Source organism: Chamaea fasciata, unplaced genomic scaffold (genome assembly GCF_029207755.1).
Source record: "Chamaea fasciata isolate MVZ Bird 193981 ecotype frontalis unplaced genomic scaffold, bChaFas1.0.hap1 SCAF_5, whole genome shotgun sequence".
NCBI lineage: Eukaryota > Metazoa > Chordata > Aves > Passeriformes > Sylviidae > Chamaea > Chamaea fasciata.
The window spans coordinates 33,003,152-33,027,662 of NW_027094090.1; the positions used below are offsets into that span (position 1 = coordinate 33,003,152).

Below are 24,511 nucleotides of genomic sequence, written 5' to 3' on the forward strand. Positions count from 1 at the left end.
GTAACACCAAGGCAAGGTGCTCATAAGAATTAAATATAAACACAAGCAAGAATATCTGCACGAATACAGTTAACTGTGCCACTACTCTCTGAGCATCAGGTCCCCACAGCACTCAAGCTCAAATCCAGCCAAATTACTGGGTAGCTGAATCTTGAACCTTCCCAATTGCAGATGATCCCACAATTCATTTGTTGGTCCTGAAGAGTCAAGACCTGGCAGCATCAGAGCTAGCTGTCCAGGACAGGATTTCTGGGAACTTCCACCACACAAATTACCCACCATCTTTGGAAATTCATTGTAACTAGTGTGTTTCTTTGCTTAATCACTCCTGGACACACCTGACATCAATGGAGCCCTCTGTCTCCAGAAAGTCCCCTGCCTGTTTTTAACCTCCTCAGAGCTGACCTCCCTTCAGCTCAAAATCTGAAGCTGTGCCTTGGTTTGACTTCTGGCTTTGACCCATGAATGACAGCCACATACTTTGTTCATCACAAGGCAGCAGTGCCCATCATTCTTCTTTTTCAATGGTTTTTTTTTTTTTTCAGAAAGCTCTTCTCTGGCAAAAGCAAAGTTTCAGAGCAGCTGGGGGGAAAAGAAAAATGAGTTGTACAACCTGAGCCACACCTGAGCCCTTCTGCATTTCCAACCTTACAGCCAGGGACCTTGGAGAAGCATGGGTACCAGCTCTGTGAACCACTGTGCTTGACTCCTGGCAGGCATGGTCTCACTGCACCCGCAGAGCTGACAGCCAGCTCTCATCCTCCACAGTCCCCAAGGGCTGAACGAGGTTCCAGCTCTTTAGGCAGAGGAGGCTGTCCCCACCGCAGCTGGAGGCACCCTGGACCAAGGGAATGCCAGGGTCACTCAGATCCTTTTGACAACTTGCCCCACGGTACAAGTTCCAGCTATTCCTGCCCTTCTGGATGATCTTCCCCTTTTCCCAGCCCCAGCTTTGCGGGGAGGGCTGTGCACCACGGCTTGCTGGGCTGGAATCCATCTCTCTAAGGCTGACATTGAACGGGACTGTCAGACAGGGCCAGCCCAGATGAATGCTATGCACAGTAGCCCAAGGGAGCAGCATCTTGCCTGGCCTCCCGCCCAGCTTTGCTTGTTTCCCGAAGCAGATGTGGGGAATGCCCCACACAGCATGCTGGCACTCCTGCCGTCGAGAACAAGCTGCATTCCCCAGGGAGCACCGGGCGGACAAGAGCGGTGGAAGCAAGACCTGCTGTGCCGAGGGTGCAGCTCTCGCCTTGGGTGCTGCCGTGCTCTGGCCCTCTGGGTCCGGGCCCCCACGAACACCGGTGCAGCCGTGCCCTGCCTCCGGAGACACCGGGGAGGCACATGGGGTCCCCAGAGGCCACTTGTCCCCTCCGGCTTCCCCCTCCCCGGGCGGCTTGGCGCTGGCGGCAGCACGGGGCTTTAACTTTCCCTGCCGGATCAAGGTCCTTCTGCAACCGTACCGCGGCCTCACACCGCTGTCCCTCGAGGGCATCCGATTACCGTGTGCTCGATAGGGGCGGCGGAGGGGGATCTCCCTCCTTCCATCCCCACCCCGCCCCAACCCAAGCCCCCAGGCCTGCTGGGCTGCGGGCCGGCCGGGGCGAGCGGGCGCTGCACCCAGGGCTCCGGCCCGGGGCGGTGAGCGGCTGCCGCCGGGGCGGCAGAGCGGGCAGACAAGGCAAGCGAGGACCGGAGGCGGGAGGGCAGGCAGGAAGGGAGGAGACAGCGGCGGGAGGGCGGGGAGAAGTTTATTCCCGGAGACACCTCTCCAGGGCGCGGCGGGGGAGCCGCCCCAAGCCGGCGACTGCTCGCCCCGCGAGGTTGGGACATGCGCCACGGCGCTGCCGCCCGGGGTTACTCACGGCGGGGCGCCGGCCCCGAGTTCCCACCCAGGCGAGCGCGGCGACGGCAGTAACCAGTGCCTCTGGCGTAGGGACCGAGCACGGCCGCCTGCCTCCCGCCCACCGCTCTCTCCCTGCTTCCCTTCCCCTCTCCCGGGTGCGTGAGGAGAGATAACAATGGTGGGGCGCAGCCGCCGGGCCCCCGCCCTCGCCTAGTGGAAGCGAGTGCCCCGCGGCCGCTGCTCTGCCGCCCCGCCCTGCGGCGGCCCCGGGCCGCGGACCGCGTTGCTGCCGGCGGCGGTGCCGGGAGGCGATGGTGCCTGCGCCGGGGTTAGTCTGATCGCCGCTTCCCGCCTCGCCGCCTCCGGTGCCGGCGGCGCTCCCGCGGGGCCAGCGCCCGCCGCCTCCCCGGCCGCCGCGCTCGCTGGGGCTTGCGGCCGCCTGACACAACTTGGGAGCTCCTCCAGAAAAACAAGAATAATTAGTGATAATAATTTAGAACAAGGCGGAGAAGCGGAAGAAGCGAGTGGATAATGTCAACCCCGAGCAGATTCAAAAAGGACAAAGAGATTATAGCGGAGTATGAAAGTCAAGTGAAAGGTAAGCGCGGGGAGGCAGAGGGAAAGCCGCCGCGGGGGCCGGGTGTCCTGCCGGCCCCTTCCCCCGGCTGCCGGCCGAGCCGCCACCGCCGGCGGGGCGGCCGGTCCCAGTTGCCCGAACTTCGGGGCGGGAGGCAGCGGCGAGAAGGCGAGGGAGGAGGCTTCCCCCCGCCCCCCCACAGCGCTCCGAGCGGCGCCGGTGGGTCCGAGGGGCCGGGGCCGGACGGCAGCTGCGGTGGCTCTTCCACAGCCCGGCCCCGGCCGAGCACCTTCCCTTCCTCCACCGACTTCGGTAACGCCCGGGGGTGAGGGGGAGGGAAGGGGAAAGGGAAGACAAAAAAAAAAAAAAAAAAAAAAAGCTTGTCAATTACTGAGGCGAGAGACAATGCTAAGCCATACCCCTTTCTTGAGGCACATGGCTGGTGTCTCCCACCCTCCCTTCGGGGCTGTAGTTTCTGTACTGGGCTGTAGAAGATGGCTAATAAAAGAATTACCCTTGACTACTGAATGAGCCCATTCAGCCATCCCAGGAAGTATTTCAGCCTCGCATCGCCCGGCTGTATCGCATCCAACTATTGTGCCAAGGACAGCGGCAGATCCTGGCTTGAGCCACCGGCGCTTCCAGACCCTCGAGTTTCCTCGCCTAGCGTTTTCCCTCTGTCAGTGCCTTGGGTGGAACAGAGATTGGGAAAGTAGCGACATGACAGTGGGGTGTGGGTCTTCTGCTGCGCATCCTTCTGGATGCTGTCGGGGAAAATATTGCATAATATAAAAATTGTAATAAATCCAGGGATGGTTGCAAACCTGAAACACGGCATGTAAAAAGCTATGCAACACCTGAACTCTGCTTTTTAAAATGATGCTGGTGGGCTCTCTACATAGGTAGGGTGTTCCCTCCTTGATGCTGCCCACAGTCTGCAATGTGCAGAGATGGAGCATGTCCTCATGTCCGTGGGCTTCAGGAACAGCCTTCCTGCTCCACGCAGGCAAGGGCTGGGAACCTTCTATATGAGACATCTGGAGCAGGCTGGGAGGGACCACTCCTCAGTTGTTGAAAGATGTATTGACTTTGTGTACTTGCACAATATATTTTCCTCTCACTTCATCCTATGACATCAGTTTTTCAAGGCAGTGCTTGTAGTTTTGTTGGGGTTTTTCCCTCTTAAAAGTAAAGAGGTAGTTTTTGAGGTTTTTTCTTCCTAAGCTTAACTTTTTGTGAAAAATATCTGTCACTATTGGAAGTCTTTTTGTATCCAGGAAAGGATCTATACTTAAAATAAGACATTTGCCAGACAGGTAGGCAGTGAGGGATCTGAGCTGGCAGGTAAGCCACACTTCAAGTGTCTGTCTGACATGGGCAGGGCCAAGACAGTTCTCACATAGCTCGTGAATTCACTGCCATTGAGCCCTTGAAGCGTTGGCACTTTAGCCTCTCTGTGGGCATGGTACAGATTTGTCTTGGTCACTGAGCATAAAAAATGTTTGAGATCTTAAGCTCAGTGCACAGTGTGCAGACTGTTCTTCACCTCCTAACTTGATTGTTCAAGGCTCAGCCTTTATTATCTGCAGCCAGTTGCTATATATGCCAGTCTTTTCTTTTGAATAATGAAGAAAAAATGCCATGCCCTTCAGCTATGTATATTGTATCATTTCAAAAGATACCAAAGATTAAGGCATACAGTACTGTTGATAAGCTGGCTCTCCTTTGGTGTCGTGATCTCCCATCATAATTGCAGGGGGAGGTGGCATTTGTTAATATACCTTAATAGGAATTTTAACTTGCTTTGCTTCTTTGTGGTGGTCTGGGGTGTGTGCAGTCTGGTCCCACCTAACTGTCTTGTTTTTATTGTTGATTAGCAGCTGTTTGAAAATGTATGCTGGGCTAGCAATTGTAATCAGAGATGCTTTTTCTTTAGCCAGCATCGCTACAATTGTATTTCAGGTGGCAAGAACTGTCTGTGCTAAGATATAATTCTGCTTGACATCAGCTCAGTGATACTATAAAAAAGCAGTAATGCCATTGTGTGATACCTTGAAAATCTTTTTGATGTTGAGGATTCAAGGCCTAAGGAATCAACCCTAATTAGCCAGCAAGGTAGCTTTAAGGGAATGTAAATTCAGGAAAGTCAGATCCCTATATGCTGCTTGGAATTTCTTATATTAGGTTAGGAGAAAGGGTGTGGCCAAACTGCTTTTGCTGCCTGTGATTTCTGGTGTTTGCAATGGCTAGCTGATTTCTCGCTGCTGATGTGTTTAGTTGCTGAAGGATGTGGACAGCTGGGCAGCAGACTGGCCATCTGAGGTCCTCTGGACAGGCGTGTGCACAGGAGTGCAGCAGCACATATCTCCCGTACCTTGCTGTGAGAGTGCATTGAGCCCTGCCTGCTGAGCATCAGCCTTAGTGCTTCTGAAACCACGCCACTGATGTGTGCATTTGTAAATCCTGCCTTAAGATGTCTGAATATTAGTACTGAAGGAAGAGGGGCCTGCAATGTACATGCCCTGTAGAGTATGGATATGGTGCCATATTTGGAAATGAGGATTTGATAGTGCCATTCTTCACATAGCTTTTCTGCTCTTAACTCCCCAAATAGGAAGCAGTAACAGATGTAAATTGTCGTGCCTGGTTCCTGAATGGTGTAAACTGACATCTTCTCCTTGGATTTTTAGCAGTATCACTAGATTGGCTATTGCTTTAGTAGAGGTCATACAGGAACAGCAGAAAGTCTGTAAATGTTACCTGTTTGTCAAGCTGAAGTAAACAAGGTACTTCTGACTTGTGCAGAACATTTTCTTGCACCTTTTTTTGCAACATCCTTGTTCTTCAGTCTACCTTCTGTCAAGAGCTGTTGCAATTGAATCAATAAGGTAAGTGTGTTTACTTCCCTGCACACTGTATAGAAAGCAGAAGAATATTTCTTAAGGCTGTTTTAATACTGAAGTTAGATCTGTCTAGCTGGATACCTATACCTGTTGTTTTGGAGTATGTAAGAATATTATGATGGCATGGGTACCTGACTTTGTAGACATAAAGATACCTGGAAAGTAACATAACTAATAAAATATTCCCGGTCATCCGCAGTATCAGTTGTATCTGTGTTTTTCTGAAGAATGTGGTAATTTTATTTGCACTCTGAAGTCATTAGGGGTAGTTTCCCAACCTTGCAGCAGGGCGGGGGTATACAACTAGAGCTAGAAAGTGGAAGGAATACTTTTTAGATGAACAGCAGACCGGTGGTATAGTTAAGTATTAACTTTCTGCTGTATGACCCTATTAGATTTATAGACAGCATGCCTTTACTCAAGGCTCAGTTGACTATAGTAGCCTATCTTACTTTTTGTATTCTGAGGACCAGCTGCTCCTTGTACTGCTGATAATGCCAAGTAGTGTCTATTGATAAAGGTACCAAGCAGTTCACAATAGTGAAGAAATACTAGAGCATCCTCTGATGTCTGTGAGTGGATGTCTTGAGTATGGTAAAGGGTAAGCTGGTGAGATCATGAATGCCTGGCTCCTTTTGGAAATTTATCCTTCTGAAAAATAAATTTCTTGTAGTAGCAAGAGGATTAGGAATATACTGCTCCAGAGCTTTTCAATCATTCACGTTAAACTAGCATGTTTGCCTTCTTAGGACTTGTAACTGGCCTTCCGTGCCAGGAGAAATGTGCTTTGACTAGGTAAGCATTGTATTGACTAATTATCGGGCCTGTCTCTTTTGAGAGATTCTCTATGTGGTGTAAACTGTTGCAAGTCATTGGAGTTTAAGTCTCAGCCTTCTTACTAAACTGCATCTCCAGCTGAAAAGGGCTGAGGGGAGAGCTGCTTAGATCCCTCCTTTTTGCACCTTCGTTTTTCAGTTGGAAATGACCTAGTGGAAATGCAAGCCCAAAAGTAGTTTGCGGAGGAAGACGCTTCCCCAAGATCAATATTTGTGTGGCCTTCTTCAGAACAAAATACTCCTATTTTTCATCAGAAAGAACTTGGTAGCAGTCTGTATTACATGCCTAACTAATTTTTATGAAAAATGAAAATTCTGAATTGTGAAACTGAATTTCAGCTTCACATTAAAACAACAACAGAAGCCTCTCTGAGAAAAGGCTGAGTTCTGAAGTACAAATTGGGCTGTTGTTTTAGTAAACTGATAGCTGTTTTGAATAAAGTCTTTGTAGTGAAATGTTTGGTACCTTGGATGATGCCAGAATTCTTGAGGTTTATTTTAAAAAAAGTGTGATGAGTAGATGCCAGTTTTCAAAGTTCAAGTTTATCAAGTGTGGTTTAGCAGAAATTTTTCTGGTCAAAGAACTTGACCACATGCATGACTCTGTCTGATACAGAGAGGATATTGTTCTCCATGCTATTTTCTAGTTGGAGTTATGTTGTGTAATGAAGTTTTGTATCTTTTCCCCTACCATTTTCTCCCAGCTCTCTGGTCCTTTCAGAGTGCAAACTCCAGTTGTCCTGGTAAATGTTAATGAGTTTGTAGTTGACTGTGCGTCTGAAAGGGGTGTCTGCAGATTCAGACAGTTCAGTCATAAACTGAAGAGTTTTTTGGTTGATTTTGGGTTTGATTTGTTTTGGGTTTTGCCTTGTTCTGTTTTTTTTTTTTTTTTTTTGTTAACCAACATATTCAGTGCTCTTAATCTTCCACAGCTTTCTTGGAATAAAAACTAAGGAACTTGATTTATTACTATGCTATGTATCAAAGTGTTTGGGGCATGAGAGAGCCCTGCAAAATGCCTGCTTCCCTAAGGTCATTACTGAAGAACTTCAGAGGTTTTGGCTTCTTAGTCTTTCTATGTAATTAAAGGAAAAACCACCTTTTTTTTCCATGCCTTTTTGAAAATATGACCAAGAGTCAGGAAAGTATTTTTTTTTCTTCCTGGTTTGTCCATGCACTGTAGCTGCTGTGTTTCTGCACCACAGTGAAGCTACATTTATTATTTTACTTGAATTTGAAGGTGAATAAAGTCTTGATTACTAAAGCACACATGAAAAGGTAGGTAGTGAACGGATTGTCTGAACAGTGTTTCTTTCTGGCAGTATGGCAATCATAATGCATATTTAATGCATATGTTTTGTAAATACACATTTCGTTAGTCTCTAACATGAAATTCTAACTTGGCTCTGGCTCTGAAGCAATATGGTAACTTTTTATGTTCACTTCTTTCGGGTTTTTTTTTTTTTTCCTTTCCAAGCATACTTTCTATGGAGTTGTGCTGTTGCAGAGCAATTCTCTAAATCATGCTAAGGTCATTTAATTTCCTGCCATTATCTTTTATTGGTCACTTTTTTATGAATTGGAGTTCTAGTTGCTAATAAAATTAAACATAGCTTTGAAGTAGGTTCAGTAAGACTGAATGGGATCCGAATTTCTTTCCATTTTCTGCGTCAGACTTTGCTTGTGTTAGCTTTTGCCTTTTGTGGAAGCTGGCCTCCTTGTCAGTCAGAGGTGATGGATGGTAGTGCTGGAAAAAAGTGGGTCAGTGCTGTTGAGATTGGATAAGAAATCCCCTCCTGACCATTACACAGCCTGTTAGAAATCACTGACCATGACTTGACAGTGCAGCATGTCTGATCTCTGCTTTGGACAGGGATGGACATGGGGGAGAGCACAAATGGAGCCAGACAGGTGTCAATGCGAGCTCCTGTGGTATTTGTTCTTCTCTTTACCTTTTTTTTCCCCAACCCTTCCTACATCTACCTGTCATGCTATCCCACATCTAACCTTTCTAGTCTCCCTAGTGGAAATCGCTGCTACCTTAACTTGTATTAATCCCTATTAGAGTCTAATCTACTCTTACTGCTCAGCTTTCACAGGGCAAAGTAGGCTTTGGAGTGTGGGGGTTTGTTTGTGTGTGAGCGATTAGGCTAAATGTGTAGCAGGGCTGTCTGTGCTCGGGGTGCTGCCGCCTTTGCTTCCTGCAGGTTTTCGTCTTACGGCAGCATTTCCTCCGTGAGTGGCTTCTCCCACCTTGTCATGTACTGACCCGACCCTTCAGGGATCTGCCCCGTCCTCTCTGCTCTGAGCTCTCTGGGCAGATGTGATTGAGGGCTGGCCATCTCCGAGGCAAGGCTGGCTGACCTTCCACTGTGCTGGTCAGTCTGGGAGCTGTGAGTCATGAATGGCCTCTTGTTCCTGAAGTTATTTCATCTTCTCTTCCCCTGTTTTTTGTCTCTTGGGCATTGTGCCACACACCCCAAGGTTCAAGAGATTGTGGGGGTATGTGTGTAGATACATACATATGCATGTGGAAGAAGAGCAACAGCTGAAAATTGGAGGCAGTGGTTGAAAGTGCAATGACTGGCTTATGATACCAACCGTAACTGGCTTATGTGCCAGTAACAGGGATGAGGCTGGTGGGCTGTGCAGTAGCAGATACTTGGGATGAAGCACAGAGGGCCATTGCTGAGAGCGTGGGTCCATCTCTTGGGTAAGAGACAGCTGTCTGCACAGGAAGACCGCTTGCTGTGTATCTTTTACATTACCAAGGCTGTGTCTGGCACTAAAACTAAAGGAGTTGGTTATCACTGCTTTTTCCTTTGTTTCCAAGACTTAAACAACTGCAGGCTGTTTTGGCAGTTTGTGTGGTGGCTTGGTCCTGTGGGAGTGCTCTAAGACAAACAGTTCACTTTGATCTGTTGTAGTGGAGCCATAATCCTGAGGCACTACTTCCTCCGGAATCTACTGTTTTCTGCAGCTTGTGGAAGTCATCTTCTGGTAGATATTGAAGTGTGTCACGAGTGTTACAGCCACCTGGTAGGCTAAAGGTGTTTTACTTATGCTCTTCCCACTAATCCATCTTGTCCAGGCAAAGCACTCATATTCTCAAGCCTTTTTCAGTTAATTTCAGGTTTGTAACTGATCAAGGAAGATCTCTTTAAGAATTCCTTCCTTCTCATTTTGTTTTTCCTGTGTCACTGTTTCTCAGGCATGTGGCTGTATGAATTGCAAGATGCAATATTCAGTCTTGCATCGTACAACCCACTGGAAATTTGAATTTTACCTGGAGGTGACTGATAAATCCTGAACTTGAGATATAATGTCATTATGAGAAATGAAGAGCACTTTGGAAATAACCCCAATCAAATCTGATGTTCTGTTTCCAAGAACTGGTTTGTATGTGGGCATTGTCATGACTTCATGCTATTCTGTCTTCTCTGGAAGGTGTAAATACTTGGTTTAGTTCACAGTTGGCACAACAAAATAATCCCAGCTTTAGATGTATGTTGATGGGGTAGGTGTTGCAGGTTGGAAGTGAAAACCCACTAAATGCTCTAAGAAAATGTTGTGGAGAAAGTGTATGCTTTATGATTTGGCTCTTCTATAATCATATCTATGAAATAAAGGTGGCCTGTGTTATCTACTCCAAACCATGTCCAGTGCAGGATAGTGCTGTTGATCTGTCTTTAATGAAGTCTCTCCTAAGGTGTGTGGGTTCTTAATCTGTGTTAATGTTGATCATAGCATCTGAGGAGCTGCTTTTAGTTAAGGTGGTGAGAAGGGAAAAATACTACTTCTTTGTCTATTTTTCTCAAAAAAGATTCAGTAGAACTGGCTTAGAAATGTGATCATGGATTCAGCAGTTAGAATATTCCTGTTAACTTTGTTATGTTATCTATTATTGACCAATAAAACATGCTTTAGTTTCGGTTGCAACCTCCTGAGACTTTCCTTTATAGATGCAGAAATGCTGACAAGCAGGCAAGGGAGCTGTATTAGCATATTAACCAAAACATTCTCAAAATACACTAGACTTAAGTGGGTTTTTTATTGTGAAATAGAAGTTACAAAAAGTATAATTAGGACACTTATGGTGCAGTATTTCTTGTTAGCTATATTGGGAATAAAAAGAAAATGCAGCTGGCTTACCAGATGATGACTTCCAGGAAGTCATGATTGTAACCCTTTACATAATTAGCTGTTGTGGGAAACAAAACTGACTAGAGATTCATGTAAACTATGCAGACTCCTTAACTGACTCAGTGCTTACTCATCTGAATTACTCTGCATGTAAAATCTGTTAGTAGTTTGTTGTTACTGTCTTTTGTGGGGAGTCTTTGGGATGCTGCTTGTTTCTTCCAGGATGTCACAAAATGGAGTGGTGCACACTTTTGGCTTTGCTCTGTGTATAAAACTAAGGAGACAAGCTGATCCCCTTTCACTTTGCAGTGTACATTCTTTCTTGTGAGGAAAGAAAATGGTCTCTACTGTACTAGCCAGTTCCAGAGTATCGGCTTCCTGAAAATCAGAGGAATCTGTTCATGTTTACAAAGTACAGAGTATACCAGAAGTCTAATAAGATTCAGTGATAGCTCTTGTATGACTCTTCTTTCGACAACCTGTTTTTTTCAAACCTTGCTGTTCTCTGCTTTTCCCCTCTGATTCTTTTTTAAGCAGAGAGAGGATAAACAATCTAAAGGATCAGGTCAGAGGCAAGATAAAATAAGTGTTCATTCAGTACCAAGATGAGCAGGCGTCTCAACTGAAACTTTCTAACTCAACAATTAAGTTACTGTTTTACACAATAATGGAGAAATTGAAATAATTGAATTTTTAAAATACAGACCAGGATGATCTGTTATTCTGCTTGTTCTACTAAAACCAAGAAAAACCACCCCCAAAAGATTTTCTTCTTTTGTCATACATTTCAACACTGGTCTCTGTGACTAGTTGCTGTAACTAAGTTACTAGGCATAAAGTTACTTGTATTTCTTTGACAGTATTTATGCAGGAATTCAGAAGGCAGGCTAAAAAGAAAAAAGTTCTTAACCCTTATCAGGATTCTTACTACACTAAGGTTGCTATAACTGGTTAGACAGCTCAACAAGCTCTACTTCTTGCAAGTCACTGATTTGCCGATGAGTAGAAATGTGAGTGTATAAGTGTATAAGTTCTTGTCCATAGGTGCCTCATGTATTTTGCAAATTGGCGTCTGCATTCTTTGCTTAAATAATACTAGTTCCTTGAGGAACCAGCTGTGTAGCAGAAAGCTAGCTTTTGTGTGTGTTGTGCGTATGGATAACTGGTGTGTTTAAGAACTTGACAACTGTGCTGTGCTTGCTGCCTGGCAGACTACGTGAGGTTAAGACCAATGTAATAGGGTTGTTTGTCTTATGTACCTTTTTGGGGGGCTGTCTTCATTTGTGCCTTCGTAATTTCCAAGTAACAGTGCATTAAATTAGTGAGATTCCTAATTTAATGAATCAAAGTGTTAATCTGCTCAGATACTTTAGTGTTAAAATCACAACCATGTTGCAGAGTGGGAGAAGGTTCCCCTTTGCAGAAGAGATGAGGCAGCCCGGTGCAGGTAGCAGGTCCCCACCTGCCAGGTGCTCCTCTCCTCCCAGGGTGCCGTGGAGGAGCCTGGTGGCAGCGAGCGCCGTCGTGCATGCCTGGCATCACTTCTTCCCCAGCAGCCTGTGATGAGCAGTCTATGTGCCTCTGCAGCCGAGCTCATCGGATTATTGTGGACTGTATTGTAATCCCTTAATTGCCAGCCACTTCTGATGCCATGATATTGTAGCTGTGGGTCAAATCCTGTGCTTCTTAAGCAGTATTCCCACTTTACCTGTGGGATGGTGCGATAGACGATGCCTGGTGAACATGATCATGTGGCCTTAATGAGAAAAAAAGCCTCACCACTCCTAAAGATTTTCTTCCTTAAATCTAATATAAAGCTACTTTCCTTCTGTTCAAAGCCATTACCCCTTCTTCTATGACTACATGCCTTTGTAAAAATTCCCTGTCCAGCTCTCATGTTCCCTTTAGGTACTGGAAGGCTGCTCTGCGGTCTCCCCTGAGCCTTCACTTCTCCAGGCTGAACAGCACCAACTCTCTCAGCCTGTACTCATAGGAGAGGTGCTCCAGACCTCTGATCATATCTTGCTCCAGCAGGTCCCCACCCTTCTTATGTTGGTGGCACCAGAGTGGGATGCCCCCTCTGCGGGATGCAGAGCAGAGTAGAGGGGAAAAATCACCTCCCTTGGCCCACTGGCCATGTTTCTTTTGATGCACCCCAGGATGTTTGGTGTTCTGGGCTGCAAGCACACATTGCCAGATCATGTTGAACTTCTTGCCAGCCATCGTGCCCAAGTCCTTCTCAGTGCTGCTCTCAATCCGTTTTCTGCTCAGCCTGTATTTGTCTTTGGGAGTATTCTGACCTACATGCAGGACCTTACACTTGGCCTTGTTGAACTTCATGAGGTTTTCAGGGACCCATCTTTCAAGCCAATCTAAATGCCATCACTTCCTTCCAGCATGTTAACTACACCACACAGCTTGGCGTCATTCACAAACTTGCTCAGAGTGCATTTAATCCCATTGTCTGTGTCACCAATGAAGATGTCAAAAAGCCCTGGTCCCAATACAGTCCCCTGAGGAACACCACTCAACAGCACTGGTTTCCATTTAGATGTTGAGCTGTTGACCACAACTCTTTGAGTGAGACTATCCAGCCAGTTCCTTACTGACAAAGTGGTCCATCTGCCTAACCCACGTGGCTCCAGGTTAGAGACAGGGATGTCACATGTGATAGTTTCAAGTGCTCTACACAAGTCAAGGTACGTGACATGTTGCTCTTTGCTGATCCACTAGTGCTGTAACCTGTATTACAGAAGACCACCAAGTTTCTAAAGCGCAGTTTGCCCTTACAAAGTCATGCTCGCCAGTCACAGTATTTTCTACCTCCCTTAGCATAACTTCCAGGAGGATCTGCTGTATGGTCTGGATAAGCACTGAGGAGGGACTCATATCTGGGAAACCTTTCTGGACAACCATAATGTTGAGCAGGAAGAACCATCTTTTGCATATCAAAAGGGAAAAAAAAAGTCAATGAAAATAAGAGCCAAAGTGTAATTCCTGTAATATATATTCCCTGACAAGAAAACTGGGGTTGCTGGTGAGAGGATACGGGTGTTCAGAGGATCTGTTCAGTGAGGTTGCATGTACATGCTTTGATAGTGGTCTGCTTGGGAGTTCAGTATAGCTCTGTGTTGTTACCTGGTGCTTCCAGTATTGCCTCTGTAACTGTGGGTGCGAGGGCTGGGGTCTCTGCTCAGGCCTAAGAGGACAGACTTTCAGGCTACAGTAACAGTTTTCAGTTGTCCATGGAGGCTCAAAGAGGCTTAGGGTGTAAAATATCCCATGGGATTAAATTCATAAAAGAACTCTAGCTCTTGTGTTTGCCTTTCAGATGCCACATATAGTTCTGCTTTGGTTGCTGCCTCACTTCTGAGGTGTTGGTATGTTTGTGTGACTGCAGATACTGGCCTACATGTTTATTCTGTAGTATAGTTTCAAATGCAGCATCTCCAATATTTATAGACCAGAAACTGCCTTGCCTCCAGCTGGCAGAGACAAAGTGCCAGTCTCATCCATGGTGATGTCATCCGTGTTGCCACCAGAGTAGACCTAAAAATGTTTCTTTTTCTGCTGAGCCATGTGAGAATATGTATGAAATTGTGGCATCAGGAATCTGATCAGTGCATCCTTCTTAGGGATCAGAGCATTTGTGTGAGGAGTTCAGTTCCGTATTTTGCTACCGTTATCTTACTCAGAATTGAGTCTTGAGTACAGATCTCCCACCTTACAAATGATTGCTCTGAGAACTAAGGAACTTAGTATTCTTGGGCAAGTCTCCCTGGTTTCTTGTTGAAGCTCTCAAGCTCTTTCCCAGACTTAATGAATATTTAATTATTTACAGGGTGATTATGAATCCATTGCCTGGTAGTTAGAGCAGGCTGCAGAGAGATAGGGTTCTCTATGAATTCCAGCAAGAGTGTGTTCCTGCTCTGCTTTTTTAAAGGAAGGGAAAAGGAGGAGGACCGTAGGATTGATATAATTATGTGACCATTCTAAATTATGAATACTTACTTTGTTAATCTGGAGGGGGAAGTGTTCAGAGGATACCTTATTTCTTTATCACAGTATACAGAAAAAAACCACAGCTGTTTCCTTTGTAATGATTTTTAATCTTAAAGCCCTTCCAGGATTTGCACCAATTTTTAGCAGACTGTCTCTAATTTTATAGATAATCTGTGAAAGAAATGTTTGCTCAGTGTTATTCAAAAGGTTCACAGATGAATGTCTGTTTGCTTGAACCTTTGCTTCAATGACTCTTCCTGCAGCACTCCCTCTATACAGCATAGTTGGTCCTCTGTCCCATGGCAGTTCTGGTCCCCAGGTGCCTGAGTTGCAGAAACAGCTTTTCTTTTTACAGCCACCAGAAACTTACTCAGCAAATATTCCTGACTTATTTCATATCCGTGAAGAGTAGAGTTTGGGGGTTTTTTGAGGGCAGAAAAATTACTTCAACTGATATTTAAGGAGGAAAGAAGGACAGTTGGTCTGCAAATATTACCAAGGCAAACCTGCAGTTTTTAGTCAAATACCAGTGAATGTTTTGGGGTTTAGTGACTAGAGGTGAATGATTACTGTGCACTGATGTAGCTGTAAGGAGGAAAAATGAAGAACTCTTTATCAGTCATGACAGATGATTAGGTTATTTCCTTTGCAGAACTGTTTTGTAGGGCAGCGGACAGTCCTTCAAGAAGCCAAGATACTTGTTTCTGATTTGGGGCTTTACTTAGGTGTATTAATGAGGTTGTTCTTTACTTCTACTGCTGCAGCTATCCGTGGTGAGGTCAGGTTGTTTGAACAGCTGTATGCAAAGCGCCATAGCTGAGAATCAGGCAAGAAGATCAAAATGTCTGAGTTCTTTTCCACTTAATTTGAAAGTGGATTCAAGACGACCCTCCTGGTATGCTTCTGAACTTGTGCACTGGCGTGTTTTGCATTGGAAAGGACAATTTGTTCTTAGTTCTGTTTTGCACTCCATTCAGTTATCTGATAATTTATGTAACTATATGATAATTTTTTTTAATTGTAATTGGCTCCTGGGTTAAATGAATCAGTAGCAGTTCCTACTGAATAAGAGTATGCTTATAAGTGTATTGAAGATACTGTAAATAAGGAGATAGCATATATGCAAAGACTTATTTTAAATTTCCCTATTATTTAGGAAAATTTCAGTTCCCTAACTATTTATATGTAATCTGTTGGTTTTTTAATTGTAGTATCTGACTTGGAAAGCACATGCTGTTGACATTATGTGGCTTCGTTTTTGCTTAGCATTGTTTGTATTAGGATATCTGAAAGTTAATTTAGTTGCTTTTTTTGCTTCCATCTCTGCAATTACTTTTTTGTCAGTTTGTAAAGTATCAGTAGTGTGGGAGATCATGGGATTAGCTGTCATCACTGAAAACTCCATCTTACTTGTAGGTCTGTAGCAAGATGCTTGGAAAAGACCTTCTTAGGTTGTAACTTAAACCGTGTGTAGTGCAGTGAGGATTCAAACCTGTTACTAGGATCATACAGTGTTACAGTGTGTTTATAACCTTGGAATTACCCCTTTCTCATCTGAAGAGTCTGTGATTTTGGGAAGACATACCTCTTGTATAGTTCTTGTGCAAATAAACCTGACTGAGTGGAAAAAAAAAAGCTTTTGGCCTCTCCTATGTCAGGGCCAAGACTGCTCTAACTTAAGCAAGAGGACTTAGTTTAAAGCGAGGAGACATCTTAATTCCAGGTGACAGAATGGACTGACAAGAGTCTCCGCAAGTGTAGTAAAGGTAGCTGTACTTGATTCAAAAATGGAGCACCAAGTTCCTTGTTCACAACAGTGAATGAGTATTGATGAAACTGTTGTTTAACTTTGGGAATTTATTTTTCCTGTCATGAATAAGATTTTTGCCCAGGTCTGATATTTAGATGGTTTCCTAAGCAATGAGGTGGGCTTTGCTGAAGCAGTGCCGCATGTGGATGGGCTGGGGCTGGGGCTGGTAGGTGCTGAGGAAACTTCTCAGTTGTGTAAAGACTGTCAGGGCTTTCTAATGTGCCTTGGCTACAGGAAAACCTTAAAACCCACTGCAGTAAAATTTCAGTCAGTTAATGGAATAGGCTTTGAATGCATTCAGTGCACTGAATAGTTGCTAACTAATGCAGTGTTGGAGGGATGAATGAAGTGGTACTGCTTTTACAAGCAGAATGGTTGCTATGTGTCCTGTTAGGATAGCCTTGCTTACTTCACACACCTAAATTTGTTGACCTCACTAGAGCTCGTAACCTTCCTAGGGCTACTAATCTCCATAATGTCTGAAGAATTTGGCTTAATTTTGGCATGAGAATGTGCCAAACTAAAGAATCCAACTGTGAGTCATCATTTTTGGAGTGGGACATTCAGACCCTGTCCCACCGTCAGTGTTTCTGGCTGATACTTGCCTGAGAACTTGCAGGATCTGATCCATGCTTTCGGATTCCTGACTTCTTAAGTGTAGGAGAGACTGTTCTGTAACAAAGGAAATGTAATGCAGAATATACTGAAACAAAAGAAGAACTGTCACTTGAATCAGATGCAATTCATAAAATGAAGTTTAGCGTAGGTTGTAGGTGGGATTATACATACATTACAGAATGTTTCAGTAGTACTCAAGATGCCTTGTGAAAACTGTAGGGGTGATGTTTTCAAGTTACTGTTACTTTCTTTTTTGCAAATAGCTTAACTAAATCATAGCACAATAAAATAAAGTCACTTCTAAAATTTATTGGAAGCACTGAATTGCAGAGGTAATGGTGAGTGATGTGAATGTCACTTTCATGTCTGCATTACAAAATGCAAAAGCACAAACCTGGTAACCACAAGGCTCTTTTTGATGTTTTAATCTTTTAAACCTTTGAAATGGTGGTGTGCTTGAAAGGGCTTCTAAATCTATTGGTTAGTCTATGCTGTCTCGTATTGTGTTCACAATCATAGCAGATAAAGGAAGAGTGATCAGAAAGCTTAATGCAGTCAGAGCGTCATGACCTGTTATGTAAAGCAACATTTGGCAGGGCCTTCCCAGCTGCTGTAAATGAATGTTAACAGCATTTTGTCATCTGCTTTCACTGTCTTTATTACATAATCTGAATCTTTATGACCCTATTAATATGTTTAGCATTGAAATTGCAATATTGAAGGAATGAAGGTTCCATAGAGTATTGAAGAACAAGAATGATTTTTTTTTTTTTGCCTCATGAACAAAAGTTGGGTTAGTATTAAAAAGCTTTGGCTTCTTATTTCATATAAGTTTACTGAATTGCCTTACAGGTATATATTATTTATTCCCTAAATTATGCATTTCTCTAAATGTTGTCGTAAGAAAAGTATGTTGGTGACAGAATTACATTGCTGAACATGAGGCATCTGTGTGTATATAAAATGCAGAGCACTAACCAGAAAGTGATGACTTTTTTACTGGTAATGCAAGTCCTTAAATCCTTTTGATGATACTCTGTGGCCTTGAACAAACACAGCCAACCTAGACCAGATCCAGACTATCAGAATCACCTCCATCAGAGAGCTGCTCTGGGTAGGATTCTGGGGCAAGCTGTGGGCCTAGTTATTACTGCAAGGGTTTTGTATGGGTGGGATTTTTTTTTGGTTGGTTGGTTAGGGATTTTTTTTGTAACCAAAATCTTGCTTTCTACTGCACTTCCTCACAAACATACATGCCCTCCCTCTGTTGTGATTAGCTATACTGTTGTCTTGTGACCTGAAATGCACATCACGTAATTGGGGTATGTGTGTACCACATTACATATCTGGGGACTGGTTGCAGGTGCTGTCCCGCTACTGAATGCACACTTGCCTGTATTGTGATTGTATTTGGAATTACATGTAGGATGGTAATATGCTTGGTCAGAAGATGAATGAGGAGCTGTAAGTCATTTCCCTTGAGAGCCTCTTGGGTTATATTATGTCCCCAAATAGAACTGAACATCACAATTTCAGTAGTCATCTGCAAATTTCCAACAAGATGGTGTGTTCAGCAAGTGGCTCTCACTGATAGTTTATAAGTGACGTTGTTATTGTGGTTCTTTACCATCCTGCTGGCTAAATAGCTCAGTTAGCTGCAGGCTCATATTTGCAGGTTGTCTACAAAAATCCAAAGTGGAAAACGAAATTTTGCATCTGAGTGAAATTAAGTTCTTGGTCACTTTTATCTTTGAGTGCAAAATCTATAGCCTGTCTGAAAGCTGCTGTCCTACATGTCTTCCTACTGATTGCCAGGGCTAGAGTTTGAGAGATGTGGGTGTTTGTGGAGGTAGGTCCCTTTTGTTTCTAAAGGTCTCATGAGTGTAGTGCAAATCCTGTGGTGTGTTGTGACTCTATACCTAACTGTGAGTAACTCTGACTTACAATGGTCTGTTCTTCCACCCTCTCCACAGTTCAAACCTCATGAACTGGTACAGGAGGCAGCTGCACATAAGTGCAGAAATTAAGACTGTAAATGTAGAAATTCTTAAAAATGCAAAGATCAGTGGTTACGTGATGTGGAGTGTTAGAGTCAGGAAGTGAGTTTAGATTAACACATATTTTTAAACAGTATTCTATCCCCAAGCAAGGCTGTTATAGTTGCTGCAGTATTCCAAATGGACTCTCTTCCCTTGTGGGGATTAGAGATTTAAATATGTATTGTTCTTCTGGGCAACTGTTTTGAGTCAAGTAAGGTTCATAAAATAACAAGACAATCTTTAATTAGGACAGGAGTTTCAATTGCATTCTTTTTTGCTTTGTGTAAGAAAAATTTGCATTAAATCAGAAAGGTGGCGGAAGTTTAGAAGAAGCATATCTATTTACAAAGTGAAGTGCCGAGTTTATATAAACCAGTAGTTTTTATTTGAGAAACACTTAAAATATGATTTACCTTCTCCCGATCCCTGAGATCCAAGTCAAGATATTTTAAGGAGTTGTTTTTCAGCTTATTCAGTGGTTTCGGGATTTTTTGCTGTCTTTGATTTTTCATCCAGGAGATACCCTTATTGCAGTAAAATTAATAGCAGTGTTTACATAGTTCTAATATGTTGCATTAGGTTGGTACATGCATTGTAATTGCATTCTTCCCTTACTCAACTTTGTACTTACTTTGTGTGACCTAAATACAATGCAGTATTTCCTTTAAACATAAAGAATGATAATGAATCCTTTCTGGTATGTTCTGGGGTGTACATTGCTTTGTGTTATTGAGGTCTTGAAGTCAGTAACCTTCTCTGCAGCCTCAGCAAGTTGCCAGTGGGCAGTAAATTATAAAACTGTCTCTTTTAAGGAATAATACCTAATAGCTTCAAGGGTTTCTTAATTTGTTTCTGAAATTACCTCTGGCAAAAAATACAAATCGGTCTCCTCTTTCCATCAGACACTAGGAAGAGGAAGCCTAGCCGGTTTGAAGCTGGCTTTCTGTTTCACTGGTTTATTTAATGTTTACTGGCTTATTACGTGCAGTGAGGCAATGGAATAATCTGTCTTAAATGGGTGTTTTTAAGGAAAAGCTCAAAAAGATGGTGGTGGTGAATTTGGTCATCTGTCCTATGCCTGTCCTCTGCAGTTTAAATGCCAAATCCAACAATGACAAAAGACTGCTGTTGTCTGGAAAACTATTGATTCTATTTCTTGTTTGGGTAGAAAAGCTCTCAGACACGGCTCAAGGTAGTCGGTTTCCCTAATTACCTATCTCTTTGCGTATTTTACAGTCTTCTGCTCACTCCTATCAGGAGAACACTTTCCAGAGCAAAATCCGTGTCCCTTTGAAGGACCTAACCAAATTTGCTAAATTCTGAAGAAAGCAGCTATTGACTTCATAGGACTTTGTGAAAGGAAGGCCAGAGCCCTTTATGCTAAGTAACTGATGTGATCTTCTTTCCTCAAAATTTTATTTTGTGAAATGTTCTAGAAAAATGTTCCAGTTTTACTGAGTGAGTGGTAAACTCCACTTTAAGTGCAGAACAGCATCTCAGTTGTGTAGGTGCGAAGAATACTTCATAGTAGCAGTCTACTTGAAACTTACTGGAACCTCCTGCCCCTACCCTCACCTTACATTCCCTTTAGTGCATCCTATATGAGTAATTTATTTGCCAAATAAAGCTATTGTACTCCCTCCACTTGGAACAACCTCAACATGGGATTCTTTACCAGGAAGGAGAGACAGGGACATTGTGTTGCATTTATAGAATGTGCTACTAAATGGCTCTTCCTGTTGCCTGACTTGATTATGACTGGTTCTTGTTTGTCACAAGGATCAGTACAGTAATTTTATGTAAGGGAGGTATTAGTGACCTGAGAGTGGAAATTCAAAAAGGTCTTTTTTTCCCCCCTGAATATCAAATAGTGCCCGTTACCTCTTGTTCTTTCGATGGGCATTGCTGAGAAAGATGTGGCTCCATCTTCTCTCTTCCCGCCCCATGTCCCCCATTAAATATTTTTACTCATTGTTAAGATCACCTTGAACCTTTTATTCTTCAGGATGAAAATTGCTTTAGTGCTTTAATTGCTTTTGTGGTTGTTTGCTGAACTCGGTCTAGTTACTCCCATTGGACTGGAGAGCCCAGAATTGGACAGAGTAGTGCAGATGAGATCTTACCAATTTTGAGTAGAGACATAAAGTCTTCTGCTACCTGCTGGCAATGCCTTCCCAGTGCAGCCTAGGAGTCTGCTGGCTTTCTTTGCCGCAAAGACACATTGTGGACTCATGTTTAACTTCGTATTCATCAAGACTTTTTTTTGTCAAGCTGCTTCCCAGCCTGTACTGTGTACTGGTGCCTGCAGGTGCAGAACTTTGGACTTCCCTTTGGTAAGTGTTACAGGGTTCACATCCCCCCATTTTCCCAGCCTGTTGAGGTCCCCTTGAATGGAAGTTGATTCAACCATATACTGTATCAACTTGTTCTTTTCAGTTTTGTATTATTTGTGGGCTTGCTGAGGATGTCTTCTGACCAATCATCTAGGTCATTAATGAAGATGTTGAAAGAGTAGTGGCCCCAGTATCAACCCCTGGGGTATGCCACTAATGACTGACTGCCAGCTGGACTTCATGTTGCTGACTGTAAATCTTGGAGATTGGCAGTTCAATCTGCGTTCAGTCCACCTCAGTGTTCATCTAGCTCATATCAGCTTTTCCATGAGAATTTCATAGGGGAACAGTGCTGAAAGCCTAACTAAAATCAAGATAGACAATATTCTGTGTTCTTCTCTCCTCTGCCAGGGGAATCATCTAATTGTAGAAGATTATCAGGTTAGTCAATCCTGATTTCCTTTCATAATTGCATGCTGACTATTTGAAATCATCTTGTTCTTAACATGTTTGGAAAGTATTTCCAGAATTACTTTCTCTTACACCTTCCCTGGAATCCTCATGAAATTTGCTGAACTTTAGTTTCTGGATCTTTCTTCTTTTCTCTCCTGAGTATAAGAGTTGCCTTTGCTTTTCTTTTATCCTGAGGAACCTCTCCAAATAGTTATGACCTTGTGAAGATATTCCAGAATTGCCTTGTAATGGCACTAACCAGTTCTCAGCATTCATGGATGTGTTCCATCAGGTCTAGTGGACTTAGGTGTGTCCAGTTTGTTAAAGTGTTTGCTAGACTAATTCACTTGTACCAAAGGTAAGTCATGCTTGCTCCTGACTTTCCCATAGATTTCAGGAACCTGAGAATGCCAAAGCCAAATTTTGTCACTCAAGTCTAAAGCGAAGGTGCAACTGAACATCTCTGCATTTTCTCTGTCCTTAGCCACCATGTTCTCTGCTGCATTCAGCAGTGGTCACACATTTTTCCCTCATCTTCCTTTTGTCGTTGATATGCTTGCACAAGCCCTTCTTGTTGTCCTTTGTGTCCCTAGCCAAATGCAGTATCAATAGGCTTTGGCTTTCCTAATTTTCACCTTGCATTCTTGGATAGTGTCTTTGTATTCTTCCTGGGCCACCTATCCCTGGGTCTTCCTGTCATATGCCTCCTTCTTATGTTTGAGTTTTGTCAAGAGCTCCTCGTTCATCTCTTTAGCCTTCCTGCCACTCTTGCTTGATGTTCTGCTCACCAGGGCACACCATTCTTGAACTTGGAGGAGGTCATCCTTGAAAACTAGCCAGTTGTCCTGCTGCTCACAAGTCCCTGAACAGACCAGAGTTTGTTCTCCAGATTGTTGTCCTGCTGTTTGTTTTGTTTCTTCCTCATACCATCCTGAATTCCATCATCTCATGGTCATTGCAGCCATGACTGCTCTAGGCTTCACACTCCTGGCCATCTTTTTCTGATTTGTAAGTATGAGATTGGACAGAGCATCTTCCCTTATTGGCTCCTTAATCACCCATGTCAGGAGGCTATTATTGGGGTGCTCCAGAGACCTCCTGTACTGCTTGTGCTTGCCCTTCCAGCAGTTGCCTGGATGGTTAAATTCTACCATGACAATTGCAGTCTGTAAACCTGAGGTTTCTTCCAGGTGTGGAGAAGGCCTCTGTGTTCTGCTTCCTTGTAATTGAGTGGTCTGCAGTGGACACTGATCACAGTGCTGTCCATGTTGGTCTGCACACTAGTACTGAGCTGTAAGGTTCCACCTGACTTGTTGCCCATCCCAAGGTAGAGCTTCATGCATTCCCATCCCTTTCTCATGTAAAAGGGATGTCCTGGTCTGTCATTCCCCAAAGAACCTTTATCTGTTGTTGTAGCGGTCCAGTTGTGTGAGCCATCCTGCGACATCTCCATGGTCCTGATGAGATTTGTAGCCCTGCAACTGTAGTCAAACTTCTTAATTTCTGCTATTCACCACCCTCTAAATGTTAGTGTATAGGTGTGTCAGAAGTATCTCAGTCATGCTGATTTCACAGAGTAGGTATGAGCTTCCCCTGATACCATTCCTTTCTTATTTCTATCCATACAGTTGAGGTGGTCCCCTTCAACCCTCGATTAAAGATCTCTCTTCTCCACAGTAGGCTGGCCTTTGTTTGTCATCCTGGTCTCCTATTTCCTCACTGGATTGTAGTTTTCTTCCCCCTCATCATTTCAATTCAAAAGCTCTCCTCACAATATTGGACAGAGATCCTTTTTCCACCATTTTACATGGGATTTAAATACAGGGATTCTTATTATGTGATGGTGACATTACGATAGAATCGTAGAATGTTTTTGGAAGGGACCTTAAATGATCATCTAGTTTTAATCCCCCTGCCATGGGCAGAGACACTTTCCACTAGACCAGGTTGCTCAGAGCCCCATCCAACCTGGCTTTGAACATTTTCAGGGATGGGGCAGCCACAACTTCTCTGAGCTACCTGTTCTCATGGTTCACCTCCCTCACAGTGAAGAATTTCTTCCTTATGTCTAATCTAAAGCTGCTTTCAGTTTGGAGCCATTTCCTCTTGTCCTGTCACTAAGGCCTTTGTAACAAGCCTCTCTCCATCTTTCTTGTTGGCTCCCTTCAGGTACTGGAAGGCCACAATCAGGTCACCCCAAAACCTTCTGTTTTTCAGGCTGAACAAACCCAACTCTCTCAGCCTTTCCTCGTAGGAGAGGTGCTCCATCCCTCTGATCATCTTGGTGGCCTCCTCTGGACTTGATCCAACAGGTCAATGTCCCTCCTGTGCTGGGGACCCCAGAGCTGATGCAGCACTGCAGGTGGGGTGTCACCAGAGAAGAGCAGAGGGGCAGAATCCCCTCACTCCCCTGCTGCCCACGGGGCTTTGGATGCAGCCAGGACATGTTTGGCTCTCTGTGCTGTGAGTGCCCATGGCTGGGTCATGTCCAGCCTCTCCTCCACCAGCCTCTCCGAGTCCTTCTCAGCAGGGCTGCTCTCCATCTGCTCATCCCCAGCCTGTGTTGGTACCAGGGTTTGTCCCAATCCAGGTGCAGCACCTTGCACTTGGCCTTGTTCAACCTCATGAGATTCCCTCAGGCCCAGTTCTCAAGCTTGTCCAGGTCCCTCTCAGTGGCATCCCATCCTTCAGGTGTGTCAACTGCATCACTCAGCTTCATGTCATCTGCATATATGCTGAGGGTGCGCTGGATCCTTTTGTTTCTGTCTGTTAAGTAACACTGGTATGGACCCCTGAGGGACATCATGTGTCACTCATGTCTGTTGGGACATTATATGCCTTCAACCTGGACATGGTTTCTTGCAAAATTGCATAGTTTATTCTGCCTACAGGAGAAAGTTCCAGGGAGCTTTCCTGATGCCCTTCTGGATCCATTGATGTATGGTCTACCA

General features: G+C 44.2%; 1 protein-coding gene across 4 annotated transcripts in view; it reads left to right on the forward strand.

Annotated features, from left to right (window-relative positions):
• Positions 1 to 1,829: 1,829 nt before the first annotated feature.
• The window catches only part of SRGAP1 (SLIT-ROBO Rho GTPase activating protein 1), a 145,855-nt gene continuing 123,173 nt past the window's right edge, over positions 1,830 to 24,511 (forward strand). For all 4 annotated transcript variants that reach the window (XM_066183172.1, XM_066183173.1, XM_066183174.1 and 1 more), the window contains exon 1: positions 1,830 to 2,444. In XM_066183172.1, the coding sequence (XP_066039269.1) occupies positions 2,378 to 2,444 (67 nt within the window). In that variant the 5' untranslated portion in view covers positions 1,830 to 2,377. The remainder of the gene's footprint in view (positions 2,445 to 24,511) is intronic.